The sequence below is a fragment of the Peromyscus californicus genome, unplaced genomic scaffold, assembly GCF_007827085.1.
Source record: "Peromyscus californicus insignis strain IS unplaced genomic scaffold, ASM782708v3 Scaffold_5__1_contigs__length_169319896, whole genome shotgun sequence".
In the NCBI taxonomy this organism is placed as follows: Eukaryota; Metazoa; Chordata; class Mammalia; order Rodentia; family Cricetidae; genus Peromyscus; species Peromyscus californicus.
The window spans coordinates 16,887,483-16,911,237 of NW_026294573.1; the positions used below are offsets into that span (position 1 = coordinate 16,887,483).

A 23,755-nucleotide genomic window follows, 5' to 3' on the forward strand; every position below is an offset into this window, starting at 1 on the left:
TATTGCTGGAGCAGAATGGCCACTAATGGCCTGTGACATTTCTGAGCTCTAATGTTGCATCTATACCCTGAGGCCAACAGTGCCCACCCCAAAGGCTGCTGTGAGGATCCACATGGTACCTGGAACACAGCAAGGGAGCAGTGTTGACAGTGACTATTAACTCGGATCTTTAGGACAAGCCCTAGGCCCAGCCCTAGACTGGAGGAGCATTGTTCAGGGTCTACTGTGTGCCAGGTGGTGTTCTAGGGCAGGGGTACAATGATGGACTCTACAGATGTAAATTCCCATCCCCAGAGAGACCATTTTCTAGTTGGGGGGAAAAAAGAAATAAATCAAATGGGTAAGCATGAGTGGACTATAGGGAATGGGGCCTGGGGAGAGGGCAGGGTGGGGAGGGTACAGTTCTCCATGGGGGTTCGGGGAAGGAGTCTCTTTGAAGGAAAGGGGAGAGCCATTTGCAGTGTCTGTGAGAAGAGCACTGTGCACAGAGGAACTGATAGGTGCAAAGGCCCTGGGGTTAGTACATGTGACATCAGGTCAGGATGTATGTGACATAGTGGGGGTGCCTTTCACTGTACTCTCTAGCCTTCAGGCCTATAGGTGTGCAGACCCCAAGCCAGGGTGTTCTTCCTCTACAGCTCATGCTAAGAGAGGGTCCTTGGGGTCCTGGGCCAGGTGCTGGAGTGGATCCTACACTGTGAGGGGATACTGTGTCTGCTCTGAACCACAGCCAATGGTGGGGCTGGGCTCCTGGGTGCTGAGTAGGTGGAGCTTGTGGGCGGAGTGTGGGGCTGTGAGCTCCACCACAGAGGCCTCTTGTGTGCAGGCACAGAGGCCCATTGAGAGCCCCCACCCCGGCCCCTGGCCTCAGCCCACGGCCAAGTTCGGGTGAGGAGGCCGGGCCTCTGCCCAGGAATGTGCCCACTCCCAAGGAGTGTTAGAGTGCCACAAAGCCCCTTTCTACCAGGGCCTGGGAAGGGCTGGAGTCCTCCAGCCTGACCCTTTTCCTTGTCCCAAAGCAGAGGCGAGCCAGGGTGAGCACCCTGGGTGGGTCATTAGCCCGAGCTGAGACTTCACCCAGAGCCGAGGGACTGAGATTGCTGGAATTGTGAGGCTGCCTGGGGGAGGGGGGTGCTCTGGGCATCTGCCCTGACCAGACCTCCTCCACCTGGCCTCTGACCCCGGCTAAAGTATTCACTGAGACAGAAGGCTGGAGCAGAGGAGGATTAAGCTGCATTGAGTCCTGGTGTGAGGAGGAGGCACACACCCCTAGCCCCTATTGGGCCACCCCAGCTCCAAACACCCATTCCTGCTCAGGAGACTCCTCATCATGACTGGGCTGTGTCTCCAGTTTGGGATCCCTTGGGTGGGCAGCAAACCAGCCTGCACTGAGGTTGAGACAAGCTGCTCCCAGCTCTAGAGCCTGGCTGCATCCTGGCCAGCACTCCTAGAAAAACAACAGCAGGGCCCTAGCACCGTGTTCCAATCTGGAGCCCTGGTGGGGAGGCACAGGGATCGCCTGGCCTTGACTCTTCAGAGAGGTGCCTCTGGCTTCCTGTGTGTCCCTTCCCCAAGGGGGGCAGAGGAACACAGGGAGGGAAACAAAAACAAAAACAAAAACAAAGCCTGAATGTCAAGGGTGAGCTGGGAGGGAGGTCTGCAGAACAATGACAGACAGACAGACTGACAGGAAGAGTAGGCACAGCAAAGGAGACAGAGAACCAGAGACCTTGGGGAAGGGACACACGGAGAGCAGAGTGGGGAGGTGGCAGAGAAGTGTCTAGGCATTGGTAAAGATGGGGAGGAGAGAGGGAGAGGGAGAAGGAAGACACAGTGATAGAGGCGGAGTTGGGGGGGGGCAAGGAGGGAAGTGGACAGAAGTTTCCACAGAGATGGAGAAATCAAACAGGACCCAAGATGCGGGGAAAGGCTGACGGGCAGGTTAGCGGCTGGAAGGGAAAGGAGAGGATTGAGGCGGACCCAGGGGTGGTCCATGAAGGGTGTGGTCCGGATGAAGCTGGGAGGAGCTGGAGAGATAGTCTTGCCTGTCTGTAAGGGACATCTCAGGGGCTGGACACGAGTGTCAAGTCAAGGAGGACAGCTCATCATGCCCTACCAGAGTCCTTGCCTGCACTGGAGGGGTGCGGGTCCTGAGCAAGCTCATGTGATACACACGATGACCTTGGGCATCAGGATGCACACCTGCCCCTCCCCGGCTGGGACTGAGCCCCCTGGATGGCCACACCTCAAGGGCAGTCAGCTGTGCACAGCTGGGACTGGAGAGTTCAGGCCCTGCCATCTCCTACAAAGGACAGATCGATCCCTGGGATTGGACCCTCCCAGCAGCTATCCTTCCTTCTTCCCCCCACTTCTGGCCTTGCGGGCCCTCACTCCAGCATCTCAGGAGATGCCAAGGAGCATTGAAAGGAGATATAGTGCAGAAGGCATCCCCCAGGCAGGCCACGGGTGCTCTCGAAGGAACTAGATCAGTGGTTCTCAATCTTCCTAATGCTGTGACCCTTTAATACAGTTCCTCATGCTGTGGTGACCCCAACCATGAAATTATTTCGTTGCTTCTCCATAACTGTAATGTTGCCACTGCTATGAATCGTGATGTGAAATGTCTGATATGCAGGGTAGCTGATATGCAACCCCAAAGGGTTTGTGACCCACAGGTCGAGAACCACTGAACTAGCTAGGCCAAAGCCTCAACAGGAGGCCGTTTCCAGGGCACATCAGCCCAGGCTACTCTGGGATGTGGCTTGTGTCTACACAACCACCCAACACCACCATTTCTGTCCCCAGCTAGGTGTCAGGCATCCTGTGGTCCTGCAAAGACCTATGTGCAGGAAAACTTCAGGCAGCAGTCATGTCCGGGTGCCATGAGATCACAGGTGGCCAGGCTGCCAGGGGCCAGTCTTGCACACAGTGGCCCAGGTGGGAGGCCACCCTCAGACACGTGGGCGTAGTGGATGCTCCTGCTACACCAGCTGAGGGAAAATGACCTCGGTCCTGGAAGATACCTAACTACTTTGAACACTGAGAGGCAGGCTAGCTTTCTGTTCCAATCAGAACTGAGCTTCTTGTGGTGACTGTCCGGAGTTTTGTGCTGGTGACACAGGAAACGGCCAAACTTGCCCATTCCCAACCTCGAAGGTGCTTGCCCATCCCCACAGGACCATCTCTCAGGACCCTTGGGCCTTCAGCCAAGAGATGGGGCCTCTGCAACCAATAGGTCTGCTCTGGGCCTTCCGTCAGCAACTTACCCATCTGGAAGTCCCCGCTGCCCAGGTCTCCACTGCCCAGGCCATCTGCACAGAAAAGGGAGACTTAGTTCAGCAACAAATACCCACTGAGCACAGTACAAGGCATAGCTGTAGGCTCCTGACCAGTGGTGAAGGTCATTCCAATACAGAATAGCTATCCCACTCCCACCCCATGCCTAGTTAGCTTGAAGGCCTCCATCATAGGGTGTGGACGGAGGCCCCAAATTCCAAGGACCATCTGTCTGATGGGTCAGAGGAGCCAGGTCAGCCTGACCTCCAAGTAGGGACAAGTTGAAGGGGAGGGGGATGGGTGGCCAGTGTCCCCTACTGTGCACTGTCAGCCATCTTCCCATTGGTCTTAAAGGCCCCAGGCAGCAGAGAGGAGCGGTGGCCAGCCCAGAGTCACAGAGATTGCAAGTAGAGGATACTGGGATCATGAGACCAGGGTACTGGACATACATATCCACATGCTTTTTGTTTGTTGATTTTAAAAAAAATGTATACTTATTTGTTTAGTTGTTTGTCTATTTAGTGTATGTGTGTGTTTGTGCCTCAGTGAGTACGTGGAGACTCTAGTTGGTTCCTTCCTTCTATCACGTGGGTTCTGAGGATTGAACTGAGGTCGTGAGACTTAGTGGCAAGCACCTTTACCCACTGAACCACCTCACCAGCTCTTGTCTATTGTGTGTGTGTGTGTGTGTGTGTGTGTGTGTGTGTGTGTTGGTAGTGGTTGTTTTTGGGTTTTGGTTTGTTTTGGACAAGGTCTCATTTATGTCAGGCTGGCCTCGAACTCATACGTTACAGAAGCTAGCCTTGAACTCTTGATCTTCCTGCCTCCATCTCCCAAGTTCAAGAATTAATTAGATGAGTACCACCATACTCAATTTATGGCCCATCTTTTTTTTTTTTTTTTTGGTTTTTCGAGACAGGGTTTCTCTGTGTAGCTTTGCGCCTTTCCTGGATCTCGCGCTGTAGCCCAGGCTGGCCTCGAACTCACAGAGATCCGCCTGCCTCTGCCTCCCGAGTGCTGGGATTAAAGGCGTGCGCCACCACAGCCCGGCTATGGCCCATCTTTTAAGGTCCCACCTCGGGTAACTTTCACAGGACCTTCTTAAGCTCTGACAGGAGGAGTCGGAACTGTTTCTGGAAGCCCTCCCTCCAGGGAGACCCCTGGCTTACCTCCTGATGCGTCGTCAGCCAGCAGGTCCTCATCGTCAGAGAGGTAGGAATGGGGCCAGCTAGTCCAGCCAGCTGTGACAGTCTCTGTGTCCTCAGGCAGGGAAAGGTCATCATAGGCCCTCAGACTGTGCGTCACCTATAGGAGATGACAGGCTATGAGTCACCCTCTCCAGTTAACTGCCAAACCCCAAGGCCCTTCTCCTCACTTCAGAGGGGACCCAACAATCCATGCCAAAGCCCCACAGGGTCGTTAGACTCACTATGGCTAACACAGCCAGGAGGAGCCTGAACCACTCTTTGGGACTCAGCTTCCCCAAATCCCACCAACTTCTGGAGGCCTCAGAGCCCAGTGTGCAGATTCTCAAGAACTCAGCAGGAAAAGTGGACAGTAAAAGGAAGACCACTTTTTTTAACAAGGTGGCTTCTTTTTCTTCGGAGAAATAAGGCTCACCTAGGACAAGAGAGTGGCCAAGGGGACAGACACAGGTAGGTATGAGGTGACCTGGGTCAGCAGAGATAAGAGACATAAGCGGATAGAGGAGTGTGGCCAGTTGACGTGTGGAGGGGACATAGGCAGAAGTGGGGGGATTCCTCTATAACAGTTCCTCCTCAGGCCCCTGGCCTTCTTCACCAGTCTGGAGTCCAAGCCTGGCTGCAGGCAGCACATTCCACTGCTCAGAACACTTAAGAGTCCTGCAGCTAGTCTACACGGAGTCAAGACAGACATCAACTCCCCATGACCTCAGGCTAATGCTGAGCTCAGCTGGATTTGAGGCATCTGTCCTAGAAAAGCTGGGGGTCTAGGAGGAAGAGGGGAGGGAGGCTGTGTGCAGCACACAGGCCAAGCAAGAAGCCCCAGGACCCAGGCTTTTCCAAGACATGGCAGTGGACAGTGAATGCTAGCATCCATTTGGACAATATCAAGATGTTTTTAAAGGCGTTGTCCAGGTAACCAAAGGGAAAACCACCCAGGGAGCCCAAAGGCCGAGAGGCCCCAGGCACAGGAACACAGTATTCAACAGCCCCAGAACAGTCCAGAATCCCTGGTGAAAGGGCCTCAGGCACTACCGGGACTCAGCAGTGTCTGAGCAGCCTGGACTGGACAGAAGGAACTCGGTTCCCTGTGAAAATCAAACAGCTACACCAGGTAGCGAGGTCCAAGCTGAGGGAAAACTGCAGTTCCACAGTCCACACCCCCCATGCCTGATGCTCCAGGGCCCTCTGCCATAATGTCCTTCCTCCCCTGGTTTGTGGACCAACTCTTATTACCCTCTACATCTGTGTCTCCTAGGCATTGTCCCTCTAAGTGCTCAGTAACAAAAAGGCACGGTTAGCCAGGAGTAGCGGTTCATACCTGTAATCCATTAGAATGACCCTCAGTTCCTATGCACAGTGACAGGCAGCAGATAATAAGAAAGACCCAGGGATCATGTGTCCACTTATGGGGACTTGGGTGGGAGAGGGTACCCTGCACACTGACAGGAGGCCAGATCAGCAATTTGCCTGGGCTGTGAACTAGACAGGTGGGTCAGAAGGGACTCATGACATTTTGGGGAGAATGTTCCAGCGCATGCGTCATGCTCACATACATTATTGACCTGTATGCTTGAAGCAAGTCCGTTTTATTCCAGTCACTTGTGCATCACAAGGAAGACAAAAAAGAAAGTTCTAAAGAGATCTCCAGACTCCTTGCCTTTCACAGCCACCTCCGCCCTGGCCAGGTCCTGGACCCTGGTAGGCTCACACTGGACCACTAGACAGAAGCAGCCTGAAGACGGGGCAGTGGCTGGCTCAGCTCTGCTTTCTCAGCACACACAAGCAATCCTTGAACACATGAGTAAGAGACAGCAGCTGTGATCCAACGCACCGACCTATGTGCAGATCTCCTCCCCCAACCCCCCCACCACCACCCCCACCCTCGGGCTGAGAATTCCTGGGTTCAGGGACTGAGCACCATTAGGTCACTTTGTGTCTGCCGGGCTGAGCTGCACTGCCTTCACCCGACACCCTGGTATGGCCTACTGCTCTGTCCTCGCAGCCGAAGGGCGGCGCCGCCAGCTGACCCTTCTCTCCCCACCACATAAGGGCTCGCCCTGCCCGGAATGGTAGCCAAAGGACTTGCGGCCTATGTCTCTATGCGCACAGGTATGTGGCTTCAGAATCTTCAGAACCAGTAGCTGCACATGGTGGCATATGCCTATAATACCAACACTCAAGGGGCCAAAGCAAGAAGGTCATGAGTTCAAGGACAGCCTGAGCCTTATTGAGACCATGTCTCAAAACAACAACGACAACAAACAAAAATCCAAAACCAAAAAAACAAAGGCTAGGGGATGTCTCAGTAGTTCATCAATAGAGCTCATATGTGCAAGGCCCTGGATTTGATCCCAAGTACCACCATCACCAAAACACAAAACAAAGCAAAAACACCCTCAGGGGCTTGTGAGGAAAAAAAAAAAAAAAAAAAGATTCCTGGCCCCTTCTCAGAGCCCAAGGTAGCTTCTCATCCCAGGTCTGACAGACTTGTGCATCTCACCACAGTCATTAACAGGACCAGAGAGGCTCTGCCTCCTTCCCTGCCTGGGAGTAGCGGTGGCTGGAGGGTGAGTCTTGAACAGGCCTTGGTTGACACAAGGGGACAAAGAGGCTAGGCTTCCTGTGGGGGCACTGATTTGGGGCAGGACGTACTCGGGTCCTCTCCAGAAGAGTCCCTATGCTATGCTCACACCCTCCCAGTGCCCATGTGAGCAAGGCTACAGAGGCGAAGCTCAAGGCGCAGATTCCTGGCACCACTCAGAGGCTGCTGTCTGGAAGCAAGGTCCAGAGCTTTGTAGGGAGGAAGGGGGTGGGGGAGTAGAGCCTGGAACCGGACAGGAAATAGCAAAGTGAAATTCAACAGGGAAAAACACGCCAGGAACGCACATCTGCAGGAAGGCCAAGAGTGCGGGGCACTGAGTCAGAAGGCCCCCAGCCCCAGAAACCCAGGTTGGACATGCCAGCTGCTGTTGCTTGTAGCTCCCTCCCCAGGATCTGAGTATCCAGGGACAGCCAGGGCCCGCAGGGGCAGCCAGGGCCCTCAGCGACAGGCCAGGTAGTCAGGGGCAGAGGCTTCATTTGCAAAAGGCTGTCCATCCCAAGGCAGATGTGTTTCACATCTGGGAGAGGAGATGGGGCCAGAGGGAAAGAGGCTCTGGAAAAAAGCAGTGTGGGGCTGGACGCCCGATGATAGAAAAGAAACTGGGAGCTGGCCGGCCTAGTCTTTGCTTGGGATAGTCAGAGGTAGAGCCAGCGCGCACTCGCTCGCTCACAGAGTGTTCCCTGCGCACCAGGAACGCCCGAATGGGACAGAGAAAGATGGGTTTAGCTGCAGGAGCTGAAGGGTCTGGTGGTCTGGCTCCCAGACCTGGGCTTTGACCACTGAGTGCTGAGGACCCCAGGACTCTCTCTCAGAGCTCCTCTAAGCACACGCACTTCACCCAGAGAACGACAGCTCACAAAGATCCTGAGGTAGTGGGACAATGGTGGGCGGTCCTCACACAGAGATAATCAAGGCCAGTGGGGAAGGAAGACCTTGCCTAGATCACAGTAGGGTTGACCTCTGCTCCAAGCTCTGTGCTAACCAGGCAAGGCCGGAGCACTGGGCTTGACCTCACGGAGGCCGCGCAAGGACAAAGCAGACAGCAGTACCAGAATGTCCAGGGCCGCCCAGACTTCATCCCCAACCTGAATGGCCCAGCTCCCTGAGTGGCCCAGGGGGTTGCTGGGCTGGCAGCAGCCTGGCTTGTGCAGTGTGTTCCTTAAGTCCTAAGGAGGGCCATGGGTAGCTCCAAGGTCAGAGGCAGAAATAGAACCCAGGCTTCCTGCCCTGTAGCCTGTCTCCGGCCATGAGGGAGCCCTGCTTCCTCCCAGAGGAACAGGAGCACTCCAGCAGGCTAGAGGGAGATCTGAGCCAGTGAGGAAGGAGCCAAGCTGAGAGGGGGATTTTCCAGACCTGTAGGTTGCTGGGGGTGGGGGGGGGTGGGGGGGGGTAGCTGACTCATGCAGGCCAAGGCCAAAGTCTGTTCTAACATGCTGGGAACAACTACTTGAGGCAAGGATATAGGCAGGGTGGTCCCCAGTGACAACTGTTCTCTGAACCCAGGCAGGTGGCACATAGGCAGGGCACCAGACAGGAACTTCTGGGAGACACCACTCTCAAACACTGGGAGTGTGACTAGGTTTTCCTGATGAGGACAAGGGACACATGGAGATCCCTCTAGGTCCAAGGCCTACAGAGGTCCAGAGGGACAAGGAAAGAAGGCACAGAAACTAGGTCATCCTTTTCAGCCTCCATGAGGCTACAGAGGGAGTCAAGGCTGGCTAGGATGACACGTAAGGCATGGAAACCAGACAAGGAAGCCAGGCAGTGGTGATGCACACCTTTAATCCCAGCACTCCGGAGGCAGAGGCAAGCGGATCTCTGTGAGTTCAAGGCCAGCCTGGTCTACAGAACTGAGTTTCAGGACAGCTATACAGAGAAACTCTGTCTCAAAAAACCAAAAAAAAAAAAAAAAAAAAAAAAGAAAAGAAAAGAAACTAGACAAGGCCCAGAGCATGGGGACACAGGTACATACAGGACAGAGTGTGTGGGCTCCCACAGTGTTGAGGGTGCTCCTTTCAAAGCTTATACCACAAGACTGCTTCTAAGACTGCTCAAATTGCCGGGCGGTGGTGGCACACACCTTTAATCCCAGCACTCGGGAGGCAGAGGCAGGAGGATCTCTGTGAGTTCGAGGCCAGCCTGGTCCACAGAGTGAGTTGAGTTCCAGGAAAGGCGCAAAGCTACACAGAGAAACCCTGTCTGAAAAAAAAAAAGAATGCTCAGATCAAAGCTGGTGACAGACAGAAGCATAATGAGAGAGGATGATCAGAGCCAGAGGGGCTGCGGAGGTGACCCAGTAGGAAAAATACTTGTTGATCAAACATGAGGACCTGAGTTACACACACACACACACACACACACACACACACACACACACACAAAGAGCCACACTTCATGGAAGTTTTCTCAGGCCAAGCCCTTCCTTCCCACACACCATGTAGACCAACCATTTATCCTCACAGCAACTCCACAGGCCTGATGTTACAGGGACACCATTCTGCACCCACAAAAAGGGAGAACCCACGAGTTCCTTCTGCTGCTTCTGGAAACAGGGTTTCACTATGTAGCCCAGGCTGGCCTAAACCCTTCTGCCCCAGCCTCCCAAGGGCTGGGATCATAGGCGTGTTCAACCACACCTAATGCTTTTTAGTTTTTATTTTGGGTTTCTTTTGTTGTTTTGTTTTTGAGACAAGGTCTCCCAGGCTGGCCTCAAACTCACTATGGAAACAAGAGTGACTTTGAATTCATGATCTTGCTGCCTCCAGATCCACAATGTTGGAATTACAGGAATAAGACACTGTGCCCAGTATGTTTTTGTTTTGATCTTGGAGACACAGTCTCACTGTGTAGCCCTGGCTAGTCTAGAATGCCCTATGTAGACCAGGCTGGCCTCAGATTTACGGAAGTTTTCCTGTCTCTGCCTCCTGAGTGCTGGGTTTTAAGGCTTGAGACACTCAAACCAACTGAGTTACATGATTTTGGTAGCAATGGTCATGTGTTTGATTGTGGGGTGTGGTCCCGGGTCCCACTGAAGATGTCACTTCACAGTGGGCAAATGCTTTGTGTCTCCTTTCTCAAACTCAAACATTTCTGGATTCCAAACTACCTCTAACCCCAAGAGTTTCCACTGCCTCTATGAACTTATTTCTGTTTTATGCGTGAGGAAGCTGGGGCTCAGAGAGTGCCATCTGTATACCTGTGATCAGGCAGCTGAGGTGTGGACAACAGCTATTCTGGAAGTATTGAAAACAGTACCATAAAGGGAGGTCAGAGTGGGGGTGAGGGTGGGTGTGCCTGAGGGGTGATGCTTACAGAAGGTGCTGCTTACAGAAGGTGGAGTGTGCGCTCAGGCCTGGGGTCACCTCCTGGTTTGGAATGAGAGAGTCTGGCTAAGTAGCAGGGCCTAGGCTGGGGTGAGCCACGGAGCTGGGTTTCTGCTCCAGATACCTGCCAGCTCTGAAGGCTGACAGGGGTTCTCTGGAGACATTCTTCACATGCCTTAGGTGGCCAGCTCCCAGCCTCTGTCTTCATGGCCCAGGTCTGGAACTGAGCCCCCTCCGCCCCCACAGCTGGTCAGGAAGTTCTGAGCCCCTCCCCCTCCAAGCAGTCCCCAGGGTGGCTATGGCTGCCCAGGGCAAGGCTCCAGGCATCTGGGGCTGGAGTGAGCTCACCTCATCAGAATCCTGAGACAGTGGGGGTGGGTCTGACCACTTGTCTCCTCCTCCCATGGTCCATAGGCCACAGCCCCAAACCTTAGCCCCTCTGCCATGATGCAGGTGCCTAGGAAGACCCCCAACAAGCACAACCTCCTCCACTCCAGTCCAGGCCTTAGGGACAGGGCCAAGATGCCCCCTCCCCCCATTGCCCAGTGTCCTGTTGAGGGCAACAGACGGCAGAGGGGAAGGAATCTGTCAGGGCAGCAGTTTGCTGTGCAAACTGCCAGGGGCGGGTGAGCGTAACACAAAGGCCCAAAGGCCTTTAATCCCCTGGCAGTCTGAGAGGGGCGCCGGGCCGGAAAAGAGGTGGCTATGCCTCCTCTGGCAGGCCCATGTGCCCGTGCCGCTCGGGAGGCCTGCCAGCTTCTCACACTTGGGCCCTCAAGGCGGCAAGCAGGACCTTTGCCAACCACTCAGCTGGGAAGAATTCGCTCCCCGAAAGGAGGACAAGGGTGGACACTCGGAATGCCGTTGTGCACTGGGTGCCGACCGAGGTCTTTATGGGGTATATAGCACTCAGATCCATAACAAGTAGTGGAAACCCGGCAGAGAGAGGTGAAGTCACCTGCCAAGGTCACACAGCTAATGAAAACTACACTGGAAATCCAGGCCTCTAGGCTTACCTGCCTGTCCCTGCTAGCTCAGGAGCAGGGCCCAGGAGACCCTTGCTTGACCTCTGACACCAGCTCTCCCAGGCCTGGGATCTGGAAAGGCTGCATTCCAGCCAGGGGCACTAGGGGACACCGAGGAGGATCAGGGCTTTTGGCACAAGCCCAGGCAGCAGGAAGTTGGAGCTGGAAGCTTTGTGATGTGGCTTTGAACAGCACCCACCTCCTGCTCCTTTCCCTTTTAGCAGCTTCACGGGTCCCCATCATCCACATAGGGTCCACACCAGCCCACTTCAGCTGCTATATAGACCAGGAAGGTGGTGACTTTTATTGCTATTTTGCTTTGTTCTTTAAAATCATTTCTTTCTTTCTTTCTTTCTTTCTTTCTTTCTTTTTTTTTTTTTTTGGACAGTCTCACTATAGACCCCTGGCTAGTCTGAAACTGTAGTGTCCAGGCTGGAATAAAACCTGTGGTGATTCTCCTGCCTCAGCCTGCAGAGGACTGGGCCCACAGGTATGCACCACCATGCCTGGCTAGCAAGTGGAATCAGAGGCTCATGAAGACGCATGGACAGTGAACTCTGCCACTGGCTAGCCTTATCCAAGGCCCTGAGGGGCTCGCTGCCTCAATATCCCTCTTACATAGCTGGGCAGGCATCAATGCCCAGTTTCTTCTGATCAGACAGGATAAAAGAAAGTATGATAGCTCTGCATATTGGGAGACTTGGAAGTGAAATAGGGAGAGCCAGACCTGGCCGGCACTCAGTCAGACATCTTGATTTCAGGCCACCAGGCCACATTCTAGATGGGTGGCCCTGGTTTCTCCATCTTTGGATGCTCCAAGTGAAGAGTGCCACCTGCCAGACCTGCCCTTTGACCTCTACTTCCTAAGTTCTAGTCTGCTGGGCTCATGTAGAGGGGTAAAGCAAACCAGGGGTAATGGTTTAGACCTATAATCTAGCACTGGGGAGATAGGTCAGGAGGGTTGTGAGTCAGAGGCCAGCCTGATCTACACAGTGAATTTCATTCAGGTCAGTGGGATGCACAGAAAGACCCTGTCTCAAAACCATGTGTTTGCCCAGCATGCACAAAGTCCTACACTTAACTGCCAGGACCAAATAAACTGGGTTTGATGGTGTATGACTGTAATCCCAACACCTAGGAGGCAGAAGCAGAAGGATCAGGAGTTCAAGGCTATCCTCAGTTATGTAGTGAGTTTGAGGCTGCTAGCCTGGACTACATGAGCACTCTGAACTCTGTGGGAGTCCAGACCAACAACCCAGTGAGAAGCATGTATTATGAGAAGGGCTGTGAGGGGGAGCACCGAGGCTGAGGGAGGACAGAGGCTGGGGGAGCATCGAGGCTGGGGGAGCACAGAGGCTGGGGGAGCACAAACGCTGGAGGAGTACCGAGGCTGGAGGAGCACCGAGGCTGGGGGAGCACCGAGGCTGGGGGAGGACAGAGGCTGGGGGAGCACTGAGGCTGGGGGAGCACTGAGGCTGGAGGAGCACAGAGGCTGGGGGAGCACAGAGGCTGGAGGAGCACAGAGAGGTCCCTCACTTAGCAAGGGGGTAGAGAGGGAAGTGGTTTTGATAAGTTGTGCCTGAGTGGAAGTGGAGCAGGGGATAGGTGATGCTCGTGTAGGAGGGGCACATGGGTTCAGAGGCAGGAGGGCATGTGGAGGGCGGGACGGAGTGGTGCAGAAGGGCATGTGGGGTAGAGAGCATCAGGGAAACAATGCCTGCACTTTCCCACTTCCAAGTGCTTGGCCCTCAGCTACACTGTGGACCCTGAAGGCTCCCACTCTCCACAGACCCTACACTCCCTTCAGCCTCCCAAACACATCCCAAGAATGGCACCCCACCTGGAGGCTGGGGTAGCTGTTGTCCAGCTCCAGGGAGCACACAGGAATCCCTCTGGGAAGTGTTCCTACCTAACTAACCCTTAGGCCAGGTATGGTCAAGGCTGGTGGTGGGTACAGCTTGCAGGCAGGGCTGCCCAGCAAAGGTCCCTGGGGCTGAACACTGTCTTCCAAGCACAGCCGGTGCTAACTGCTTGCGGTGTTCACGTGCCGCCTCCTGTTCCTGGCTTGCCTTACGTCTCAGTTTCTCTGGCTCCTGGCAGCCCTGCTGCTCTGAAGCATTGGTCTGTCTGGAGGATTTTTAGGCCAGTCCCATCTGGCTGAGCCTGTCCACGCCTGCAGATTTCTCTAATGAGGCTGGGGGCTGCTCCCCAAACTTTCATTGAAGTAAGACACCAATAATGACAAAGCCTACTCCCCGAACCTACTATATCAGGCCTTTCTACTGCCTTCAAACTACCAGAGGATGAGAAGAAAAGCCTATGGCAACTGGTGGACAGACAGACACACACACACACACACACACACACACACACACACACACACACACACACACCCCTGCCAGCCTCCTCTGTTCCATCCTCTTCCAGCTACATTGCCTTCACAATAGTATCCAGAAACACCCGCCCCTTCCTACCCCCCCAGGGTCTTGGCACTTGTGTTCTCTGCTTTGGTCTCGGTTCCCACACATTCCATCAGTCATCCCTCTCTTCCCCCAGTTTCTGCTCAAATGTCACCTTTTTTTTTTTTTTGGTTTTTCGAGACAGGGTTTCTCTGTGTAGCTTTGCGCCTTTCCTGGAACTCGCTTTGGAGACCAGGCTGGCCTCGAACTCACAGAGATCCGCCTGCCTCTGCCTCCCGAGTTCTGGGATTAAAGGTGTGCGCCACCACCGCCCGGCCTCAAATGTCACCTTTTAGAGACCTGTCTAGGTGACACTCCAGGCCTGGAACCCATGCTGGTACCTTCTCATCCCCTCACCCTCCTCCTGGCTCTCGCTGGCCACTTCATTCTGTTGGCACATTTACCTGTTAACCTTTCCCTCCACTAGAAGAGTCCACCAAGTCAGGACCTCGGCCCATGTGCCCTGCAGCGGTTCCTCCAGCACTCTGTCCATGGCAGGTGCTCATCATATTTGTTAAATTCAAGAACAGATGGGAGCTGGGCAGTGGCGGCGCACACCTTTATCCCAGCACTCGGGAGGCAAAGACAGGTGGATCTCTGTGAGTTTGAGGCCAACCTGGGCTACAGAGCGAGTTCCAGGCCAACCAAAGCTGCACAGAGAGACTCTGTCTTGAAAACAAACAAACAAACAAACGAAGAACAGATGGGGGTTGGGGTACACTACAGAGATGGCTCAGTGGTTAAGAATGCATTTTGTTCTTACAGAGGACCTGGCTTTGAGTCCTAGCACCCACACTGGACTATAACTCCAGTTTAGGGGATGGGATTAGAGCCCTCAGCACACACCCACACCCTGGTGTGCGTATATTCATACACATACATGTAATTAAAATTAATAAAAATCTCTCTCTCTCTCTCTCTCTCTCTCTCTCTCTCTCTCTCTCTCTCTCTCTCCGAGACAGGGTTTGTCTAACAGCCCTGGCTGTCCCGGAACTTGCTTTGTAGACCAGGCTGGCCTTGTATTTTTTATGTAGATGTATGCCATGTGTATACGGGAGCCCAGAGAGTCCAGCAGAAGAAGCTGGAGTTAGAGGCGGTTGTGAGCTGCCTGATGTGGGTGCTGGAAACTGAACTGGGGTCCTCTGGAAGAGCAGAAAGTGCTCTTAACCACTGAGTCATCCCTCCAGCACCAGCAATAAATTTTAAAACAAAACAAACAAAAAACCTCCACTGGGATTTACCAGTGAAGAATCTGAGGTTCAGAGAGCCAGCTTGCCCATAGTTACAGAGTTGTAAGACCTGAGACTTGAACCCAGGACCCCTGGGCACAAGCCTAGAAGGAATGCTACATCTAGTTCTACCTCCTGGCATCTCTTTGCTCCCTAATGCCTGGGCTTTCCTGCTAGATGCCCACCTCTGAGGGGCAAATGATTATCACCGTCTCCGAAGACAGGCAGAGGCCTCAGAGAGGGGTAGAGCCAGGGCTCTCGTTCTAGGGCCTTATTCAGACAGCCAGGCGGCCAGGCAACCAACCCGGCTTCCGTGAGGTTTTCAGTATGGTTGCTGTGGACATCTACCACAGGAAAAAACAGGCTGAATGGCAGCTGGATCCTGGGTCAAGGAAGCCAGCATCCCTGCCCTAGGATTTCCTCATCTGCTTCCGGGACAGGGAGGAAGCAGCAGCGGGCCAGGCCCATGGCTGCTGCAATGGGAATGAGCAGGAACCCCTACCCCGCCCCCCATTTCCTCACAACAAATGTTCATTCCAGGGCACAGTAGCCCTGGGACAGGAGTAGGTATAAGGACTATGCAGACAGGTGTACCTGGGAAAGTCCACCCCCCTCCCCCCGCCCCCCCTCCTCCGCGCCCCCAGCCTGTCTCCCCACCTCATGAAGGAAGAGATCACCTAATTCCCAAATGTGTGTAACTTGGAACCTTTTCTCCCTGCAAAGCTCCTATTGCCCTTGCGGAGGAGGTCCTGAGCTTGGTTCCCAGCACCCATACTGGGCCACTCACAGCTGCCTATAACTCCAGTTCCAGAGGGTCCCAGCTTCCATGAACTCTGAGTTTCCTTCTGGCTTTGCAGCTTTAGCACACTGAAACCCTAAAACCTTAGGGTTCAAAATCCCAGCTGTGACTCCCCTCAGCAGAAGGAGAGCCAACTCCTGGGGGGTGATAACAAAGTCAGGACAAGCCAAGTCATAGAAGCTGGGCTGGGGGTCTCCCTACCCTTTCTGCTTCAGGGAGCTTGCAAGACGAACGCACAACAGCAAGAGAAAATAAATGAAACATACATCAGAACCTGGGGTGGCCAGACAGACAAGCCTGCAGAGACACGCTGGTCAAAGTCACTGCCATTGTCTCAAACTTTCCAGTGGTCCATGGGAAGCAAGAAATCCAACCTGTCCAGGATTCCATGTCCTGTTTCTTAAAAGAAACACAAATATTCCTGATCCAGTGAGTAAGGGTCATCCCCAAGCGATGAGGCTGCTCTGGCGACCTCTGCCTTATTTGTGGAGCTGACATTCCCTCACAGACCTCTGATGGAGACCCTATGAAGCTGAGGCCAGAGACAGAGGCTCCAGGGATCAGGGTGGCAAGGATGGAGTTGAGGGAGCACCCTCCCCCCACACCTCATCCCAGCATCATTGGTCTGGGCAAGATCACCCATCACTCCCCAAAGCTAAATGCAACCAGTGCTCAAAATAGCCAGAGCTGGTAAAGGTGCCAGGAGGCCCTGGGCGGGGACTGGGCTAGGCCTGCCTCCAGGAGGGCCCTGTAAGCCAATGCACGTAACCCTCTCACACAAAGGGGCACGTTACCCCAGGCACGCAAGCCTCCCTGGGAGTTCCCCACCCACTGGCTCCCTCTTTGGCAGTAAGTTGCTCATGCTTCTGCCCTGCCCTTCCCAGGCCTTCCTGCAGGAGGCAAACGGAAAAGTAGTAGCAGAAACACAGAAACACCATATAGGGAAGCATCCTGGATCTCCTGTCCCCACCTCCAGGCCCAGCCTCCCTCAGGACCTGCTAGGCTCTGTGAGCTCTCTCTCTCTCTCTCAACCTTGGACCGAGACAATGGGGGCTATTCTGGGCAACATGGGAGTATTTAAAGACCTGGCTGGGCCTCCTCCTCGGGGAACAAGAAGTCTTGCCCTCCACAGGACCTTCCTGAACTTGTCGCTGCCCAGACCTCAATGGCTGCATCCCCTAACACTTCCAATAATCTCTTCAGGCTGGGGCCCTGGGGAATTGAGCATTAAGCGGTCTCTCATGCTCAGCAGCAGGAACAAGTCACAGACCCTCCAAAAAGCAGGGTTCTAGGCCCTGAGCAGTCATCTACCCATGCTCTCTGGGTCCCAGAGCTCTCATCTGCAGCCCTGATGGATTTGGATCACAATACCCACATTTGCAGAGCTAGCCAGAGGCTTCTGCAGTTAACATGAAGGCTTGTCTCTCCAGCCACTACAAGAGGAGCGGGGTAAATGTGAGCAGTGGGTTGGGGAAGTTTGGTCAATTTTTCACCGCTCTTTTTTCAGCACCTGGTACACAGCTGGTGCCAAATATTTACTCAGTGGTACAAATGTTTGCAGGATGTGTCTGGAACCCCTGTAGAGTAGCAAATGGTAGCATTCTCCGATGACAACGCTGCCTGCTTCTATGAGCTTGTGGGTGAGCCTGGGCTAAGTACTGCTGGGTACTCATTGTCTCATCTAATTGGCTCAATTCCAAGAGGCTGATACTACTGTCACCTGACCGTATCAGCAAGAACATGGAAGTCCCATCCCAAATGGCAGATCAGCTTGCCTGAGTGGCCAAGCTGGTAATAGGACTGTGAAGTTTCTCTCTTCTTGCATGAATGTGCCTTAAAGACAGGAGCAGGGGACACTGGACTGGGGGCCAGAAGCAAGAAGTCGACTACGATGTAGCTCTGTGACTTGCTGAAAGTCACTTGGCCTCTCTGAATCTGTTCCCTCTTGTATGAAAACAGGACGTTCATCTCAGTGTCTTAAGATCTTTAGCGGGATCAAAGGGACTGAAGGATGTGACCATGCCCCCTTCCCATGTGCCCCATCCTCTTCCAGAGGCGGGGCTCAGAAGGATGGTGGGAAGCACACCAGGAGGAGGGGGGGGGTGGACTCGGGAACAAGCACAGCTGTTGCTGATAGAGCTGGGCTCAGTCCCAGCTGAAGGAGAAGAGCAGCCTGGGAAGTCACCTCTGGCCCTCCTCTGTCACCCTTCCCGGCTGACAGCTGCTGGGGCTTTGGGGCCGAGGGCCCCAGAGCAGGCAGAGAGGGAGGGGGCAGTGCTAGCTGGCTGGGGTTATCTCAGTCCTCAGGCAGCCACTGCCCAAGTCCCAGGGGCCTAGCTGGGCCCACTAGCCAGGATGCCAGGCTGGCTGCCCCATACACCCCCAGCCCTTCACCTAGTTCTGGCGGAGTCTGGCTGAGGGTGGAGGGCTGGAGCAAAGGTCTGTGGGTGGAACATGGGCTGGGGGCCCTATTGACTTTTCTGCCCACAGTCCCCTTTGCCCCTTTTGGGGGATCCTTCTTAGGAGAACTTGGCCTACCTCAGGCCTCACTCAGCTCTGCACTCCCGGCCAGCTCTAGCCCACACGCCTCTCTCTCCTCTGAACTCTTACACACCCATAATTAACACTGACCATATTTTCCAAGGCAAAAACTCAAGAAATTGTAGAACAAAGGCTTTCTGGGATGCTTCCGGGTGCTGGAGGCAGCTTGGGAAATGTAGTTTGGACACAGAGGTGTTCAAATTACTGCAGCATGTTAATACTTCTAGGGAAAGACTAAGGTATTAAATGTGCTCTATTAACAAATCAGAAGCCATCCTAGGAAGTGTGTAACAGCCACGTGCCACGTGCCACTTCCCACTGCTGGGCACTGGACACCAGCCGTGCAGCTATCCAGCTATATGGTCCTGAGCAACTCATTTGACCTCTCCAAGCCTCTGTTTCTCAACTTGAAAATGGGAATAAAAATGACCGTCTCATTCAAAACAACCTAAGGGCTTTGCATCGGGCGCTTACAAGGTGTGTTGTTCCTTCTTCCCCTCTCTTCCTTCCTACCCCTCCCCACTTCCTCAAACCCACCACCAAGAGTGTGCTCCCCACAACTAACAGGAAAAACAATTCCTGTCACTAAGACTCAAGAGAGAGACATGACTACAGAAAGTTCCGAAGTATCCCCAGAACCTGGGCTACCAGGGCTGGAAAGGATCACAGGAGCAGATACCCTTCTCTTCTCAGAAGGGGCAAGAGACGCACAGAGAGGGTTAGTAAGCATGGTTAGTGTGACCAGCAAAGGTTGGGGGGCCTGTTCAAATGTCATCTCAACACCGCTGGCTGCTAGGAACACAACACTCGAGCCTAATTTTCTTATTTCGAAAGCCCCATGGCGACGGTCCAGGGCAAAGTTGGTTGCAAGGAAAAGACCCAGCTCTGGAGAGGAAGAACTTGCCAGGGACATGATGAGGGAGGAAGACCCAGGGTCCAGGCTTCCTGGCTGCTAACACAGGACCTATCACCTTCCCTAACCACTTCTTCCCTTCTTGGGGACAGGGACTCCCCAAGGTCAGGATGAGGGTTTTAGGAGTATGGCAGCAACGAGGTCTGGGGCTGAGGTGGTGGTGGGGGTGAGATGGGACCTGAGACCCACAAGGTCTCAATCTCTAGGACTACAGATGATCCCTCCAGCATGCCATCCAGCCCCAGACAGGCCAGCCCAGAAGTAACGGGAGGAATGGCTAGCGAGCAAGGGGTGCCCGTCCTTGGCAGGGAACACTACATTGCTGGGGACTCCGGTTACCGGAAATGGTAAATCTCCCTGCTGCCTGTCACCTCCGACTAGGAATGTCTGCTGCCAGGGGAGGAGGGAAGAGCGCTCTGTCCACCTGCCCCTAAATGCGCCAGGGACACAGGGGACCTGGGCCCATTCTTTGCTCCCTATCCTAGCCTTGGAGCCGCAGGGCAACTATTGTTCTGAGTCAGGAAGCCCTGCTGTATCCCAGGAGGGAAGGCAGAAAGGGGGACCCCAGAAGCCAGACATCATCTCTAAACCTAGTCTGTTAGATCCAGTTATAAGTAGCTTCCTTCTGAGGCCCCAGTTGGGGTGAAGGCCTTGTTAGCCCAGCACACAGGACAGCACAGTATGAGTTCTGGAGCGGAACCAAGCAGCCTGGCTCTGTCACTTAGCAGGTGGACGACAGCGAGGCAGTCACCGCAGCCCTTTTCACTTGACATCGGATACAGAGCTTCCAAAAGCCCCTGGTGGGATCTCTGTTGAATCTTAGAGATGAGCTCGAGGCACAAAGGTCTGGGTACTCGGGTCTGTGGGCCAGCATGCAGAGCAGACAGAAAGGGTAACTTCGGCAGAGGAGCAGCTAAGAACAGCGCGTGACCCAGCCCTCAGGGAGCTGATACCAGCTGTGGTGAGAAACCATAAACGAATACCTAAAACATGTCAGTGAAACAGCAAGAGAAGAGAGCCGACAGGGAGAGCGGGCAGAGTGGCTGGATATAGGCTGCTCATGACAGGAACGAAGGAATGGGTGCCTGCTGTGAGGAAGCGCATGGGCGAGCAGCAGCCACAGCAGCAGCCACAGCAGCCCTACAGCAGAAGGAGCCTAAGAATGCTCTGGAAACTCTTAGGGGGCAGGTCTTCTAAGTGTACAACTGCCCTGGGAGCTGGGTGTTCTCACCACTCCCTCATTCCCCTGAGAACATGGAGGGGCCAGGATTCCACCTCCTCCCCAGAGATGTGCTCCGGTGCCTCTGGCGGGGAGGGACAGAATGGGTGAAAAGTGCAGAAGGCAATGGAATCAGATCTCTGATTTCCGCCCAGGCCAGCCTGGGGCTCTGATAAGTTGTCTCTTCTTGTCAAGCTTCACGCCCTCTCTTTTCATGGACCATCATGTCTGGTCCTTTTATCTCCTATGGGATTAAGGGGCAGCCAGAGAGAGGAAAAAAGATGAGGAGCTGAACTTCAACTTTCCCACTACCCTCGACCAAATCCCTTCCCTAACAGGTAAGTGTGGAGTAGAGACTGTGCCCACCTGAACTCCCCAGGGTGGTGGTCTCTAGCCTGGTTCCTAAAGATCCACAACCCAGCCTATGCCTGCCTGGGCCTTGTCCCCACTCAGCACCCAGGACCTCACCACAAGTGGCACACAAGCCCCTCAACTCCAGGACTCAGCCCAGGCTTTGCTCTCCATACTCCGGAGCAGCCTTCGTTACCAGGGTGCCAGAGCAGACCGGCCCTTGTGGGCACCAGGCCAGCACCAGGCCTGGCCAAGTGCAAACAGCATGCTTGGCGCCCAGGTCCAGGAGCACTGGAGCAGGCAGGATGCCCACTGCCCCCGTCACAACAAACCATCCACCCTGTTGAGGGGCCCAGGCAGCCCGCACCCCTGCTGGGAGTTCAGGACACAGCCTTTCTCCCTCCCCCTCTGGGAACCAGAGGCTGTGATGGAGGGTCCAGATGCCAACAGCTGGACAAGAAGAGCAGCAGAGGCCAAGGAAGTGGAGTGGGGTGTCAAGGGATGGTGACAGATGGTCACAGATTTGTTATCATGATGAAACACTCAAGGGAGGATGACAGGACTTTACCCTAGCCGCTGTGAAGACATTGCATTTGGCCCAGCACAGCAAGAAGTACAGTCCAGTGTGGCTCCATTGAGGCAGGAGTGGCGCCAAATGGGTCACAGAAGTAGTGATGGTGACCCCGGCAGCTCCCGCTGAAGGCACACAGGACTTCCCAGAACACACTTGGTAGCTTTTTGCTAAGATGACAGGGTCCTGCTCCTGCACCACCCACTTAAGGGGCCACATTTGACTACTGAGGACTTGTCACTAAGCAAGTGAACAGAGACACTGTGTACTTTAAAATCTTTAACATTCTTTCGCCAACTTTCATTTTTAAACAGCCATGCATGGCTCCCGGCTACCACAGCAGACTGGTGTCTAACGGCGCCATCACAGCCCCCATCCACAGAGGAGAACACCGAGGCTTGCCAGAGGTCAACGCTGTGCAGCTGGCAAGCCCCAGAGGAGATGGGAGTGCGTGCCTGGCCACAACCCAGTGCTCCCCACCCAGGGTTATCGGCGGCGGCGGCACTGGGCAAGGCTAACGGAAATCATACATGTGCGGGAGATAAGGCCACCTCGTTAATCAAGACATCAAGTCCCTTTGCTTTCCACCCCGATTCTGCCAGCCTCAAGAGTTATCACACACGGACCAGAAGTCCTGGCGGCCATTTACAAAAGGGCTTTGATTTTCTGACATGAAGAAAGGCAGAAAGATGACAAACTATCCCAGCTGCTGAGGGTCCAAGTCTCTATGGACATGGGGACTTTGTTCTTGCAAGAACAGGGAGCTGTGTGTCCTTCTGCATCACCCCAGACCCCATGTGGGCCACAGAACTGGATAGTACCCACTCTGAGGAACACAGGGCCCTGGGCCTTTACAGATGTGGTTCCTTCCTTACAGGGTGCTGTGACCCCTCCTCTAATATGGCCATCACCCAAGGCCAGCTCAGCTGCAGTCTCTACTCTGAGATCTCTGACAAAGCCACCTAGCTCTCTCTCACACATCTGCGGGCCTTAATTTCTACCTTACAGTGCTTGAGATTGGGTTCTAATTACAGTCATTTGAGCTGCTGTTTGGAGCCAAAGTCCCTTGGGGACAGATATCAGTTTTGTTGTTGTTATTGTTATATATATATGTGTGTATGATGTGTGTGTGTGTGTATGATGACTATATATATACATATATATTTACTTATATAAATAACTTTATATATTTACATATATAAAAATAATTATATATATATAAAACTTTTATTTATTTTTTTATTTTATTTTTTGAGACAGAGTTTCTCTGTGTAACACCCCTGGCTGTCTTGAAATTCTCTTTGTAGACCAGGCTGGCCTCGAACTCACAGAGATTTACCTACCTCTGCCTCCCAAGTGCTGTGATTAAAGGTGTGCACCACCCCGGCCCAGCTTTATATAATGTATTCTTATTGCATTTATTTACTGTGTGAGTGTATGTATTCATCTCTGTGTGAGTGCATGCCATGGCAGGCTTGTGGAAGTCAGCGGACAACTTTCAGAAGTTGGTTCTTTCTTTCCACTGTGTGGGTTCAGGGGACCAAACTCAGGTCAACTCACCAGGCTTGGCAGCAAGCATCCTTACCACTCAGCCACCTTACCAACATATATATTTAAAATAGATACATAGGTAGTTTAGCTTTTCCTTTCATTCTTTTTCTTCCTTTATTCCCTCCTAAATAAGACGGTCTTATTATGTACCGCAGGATGGCCTCAAACTCATGGCGGTCCTAGCATTACAGGTATGCACCACTATGTCTGACTTTATGCAGTGCTGGGGATTGGAACCAGGGCCTCATGCATGCTAGGTGGGTCCTCTACCATCTGAGCTACATCCCCAGCCCCTGAAGACAGAAAAACTAAATCAGGAAAAGAGAGTGCCGATTAGCTACATGAATAACGGTCAGCTTGGTTCCATTTTCTGTATAAAGAGGTGACAGACAGATTTGGGAGAAACAGGATCGCACCCCCACTGTGGCTCAAATACTTTTTGTTAGGCAGACTCAGTCAGGGACACAGCAGTGATGGGAGGGGACACAGGACCGAGGCTAACCAAGGCCCCCCGGCTCCCTTCCTCCTACTGTATCCCCTTCTTTTCCTTCTTTCCTACAAGAGAAGGCACTGTCACCACCACAGGCCACATCAGCATGACGCTTCTGGGACAGGAGTACGCGCTGGAAGTGACTCAGGGGGACACCAGTACCTGGGGGTATCAAGCCTGAGGGTGAAAGAGAGTGTC

General features: G+C 53.7%; 1 protein-coding gene across 2 annotated transcripts in view; it reads right to left on the reverse strand.

Moving 5' to 3' along the window:
• The window catches only part of Hspg2 (heparan sulfate proteoglycan 2), a 101,420-nt gene that overhangs the window by 63,146 nt on the left and 14,519 nt on the right, over positions 1-23,755 (reverse strand). For both annotated transcript variants that reach the window (XM_052716882.1, XM_052716881.1), the window contains exons 2-3: positions 4,446-4,581; positions 3,267-3,311 (exon numbers count right to left, since the gene is read on the reverse strand). In XM_052716882.1, the coding sequence (XP_052572842.1) occupies positions 3,267-3,311; positions 4,446-4,581 (181 nt within the window). The remainder of the gene's footprint in view (positions 1-3,266; positions 3,312-4,445; positions 4,582-23,755) is intronic.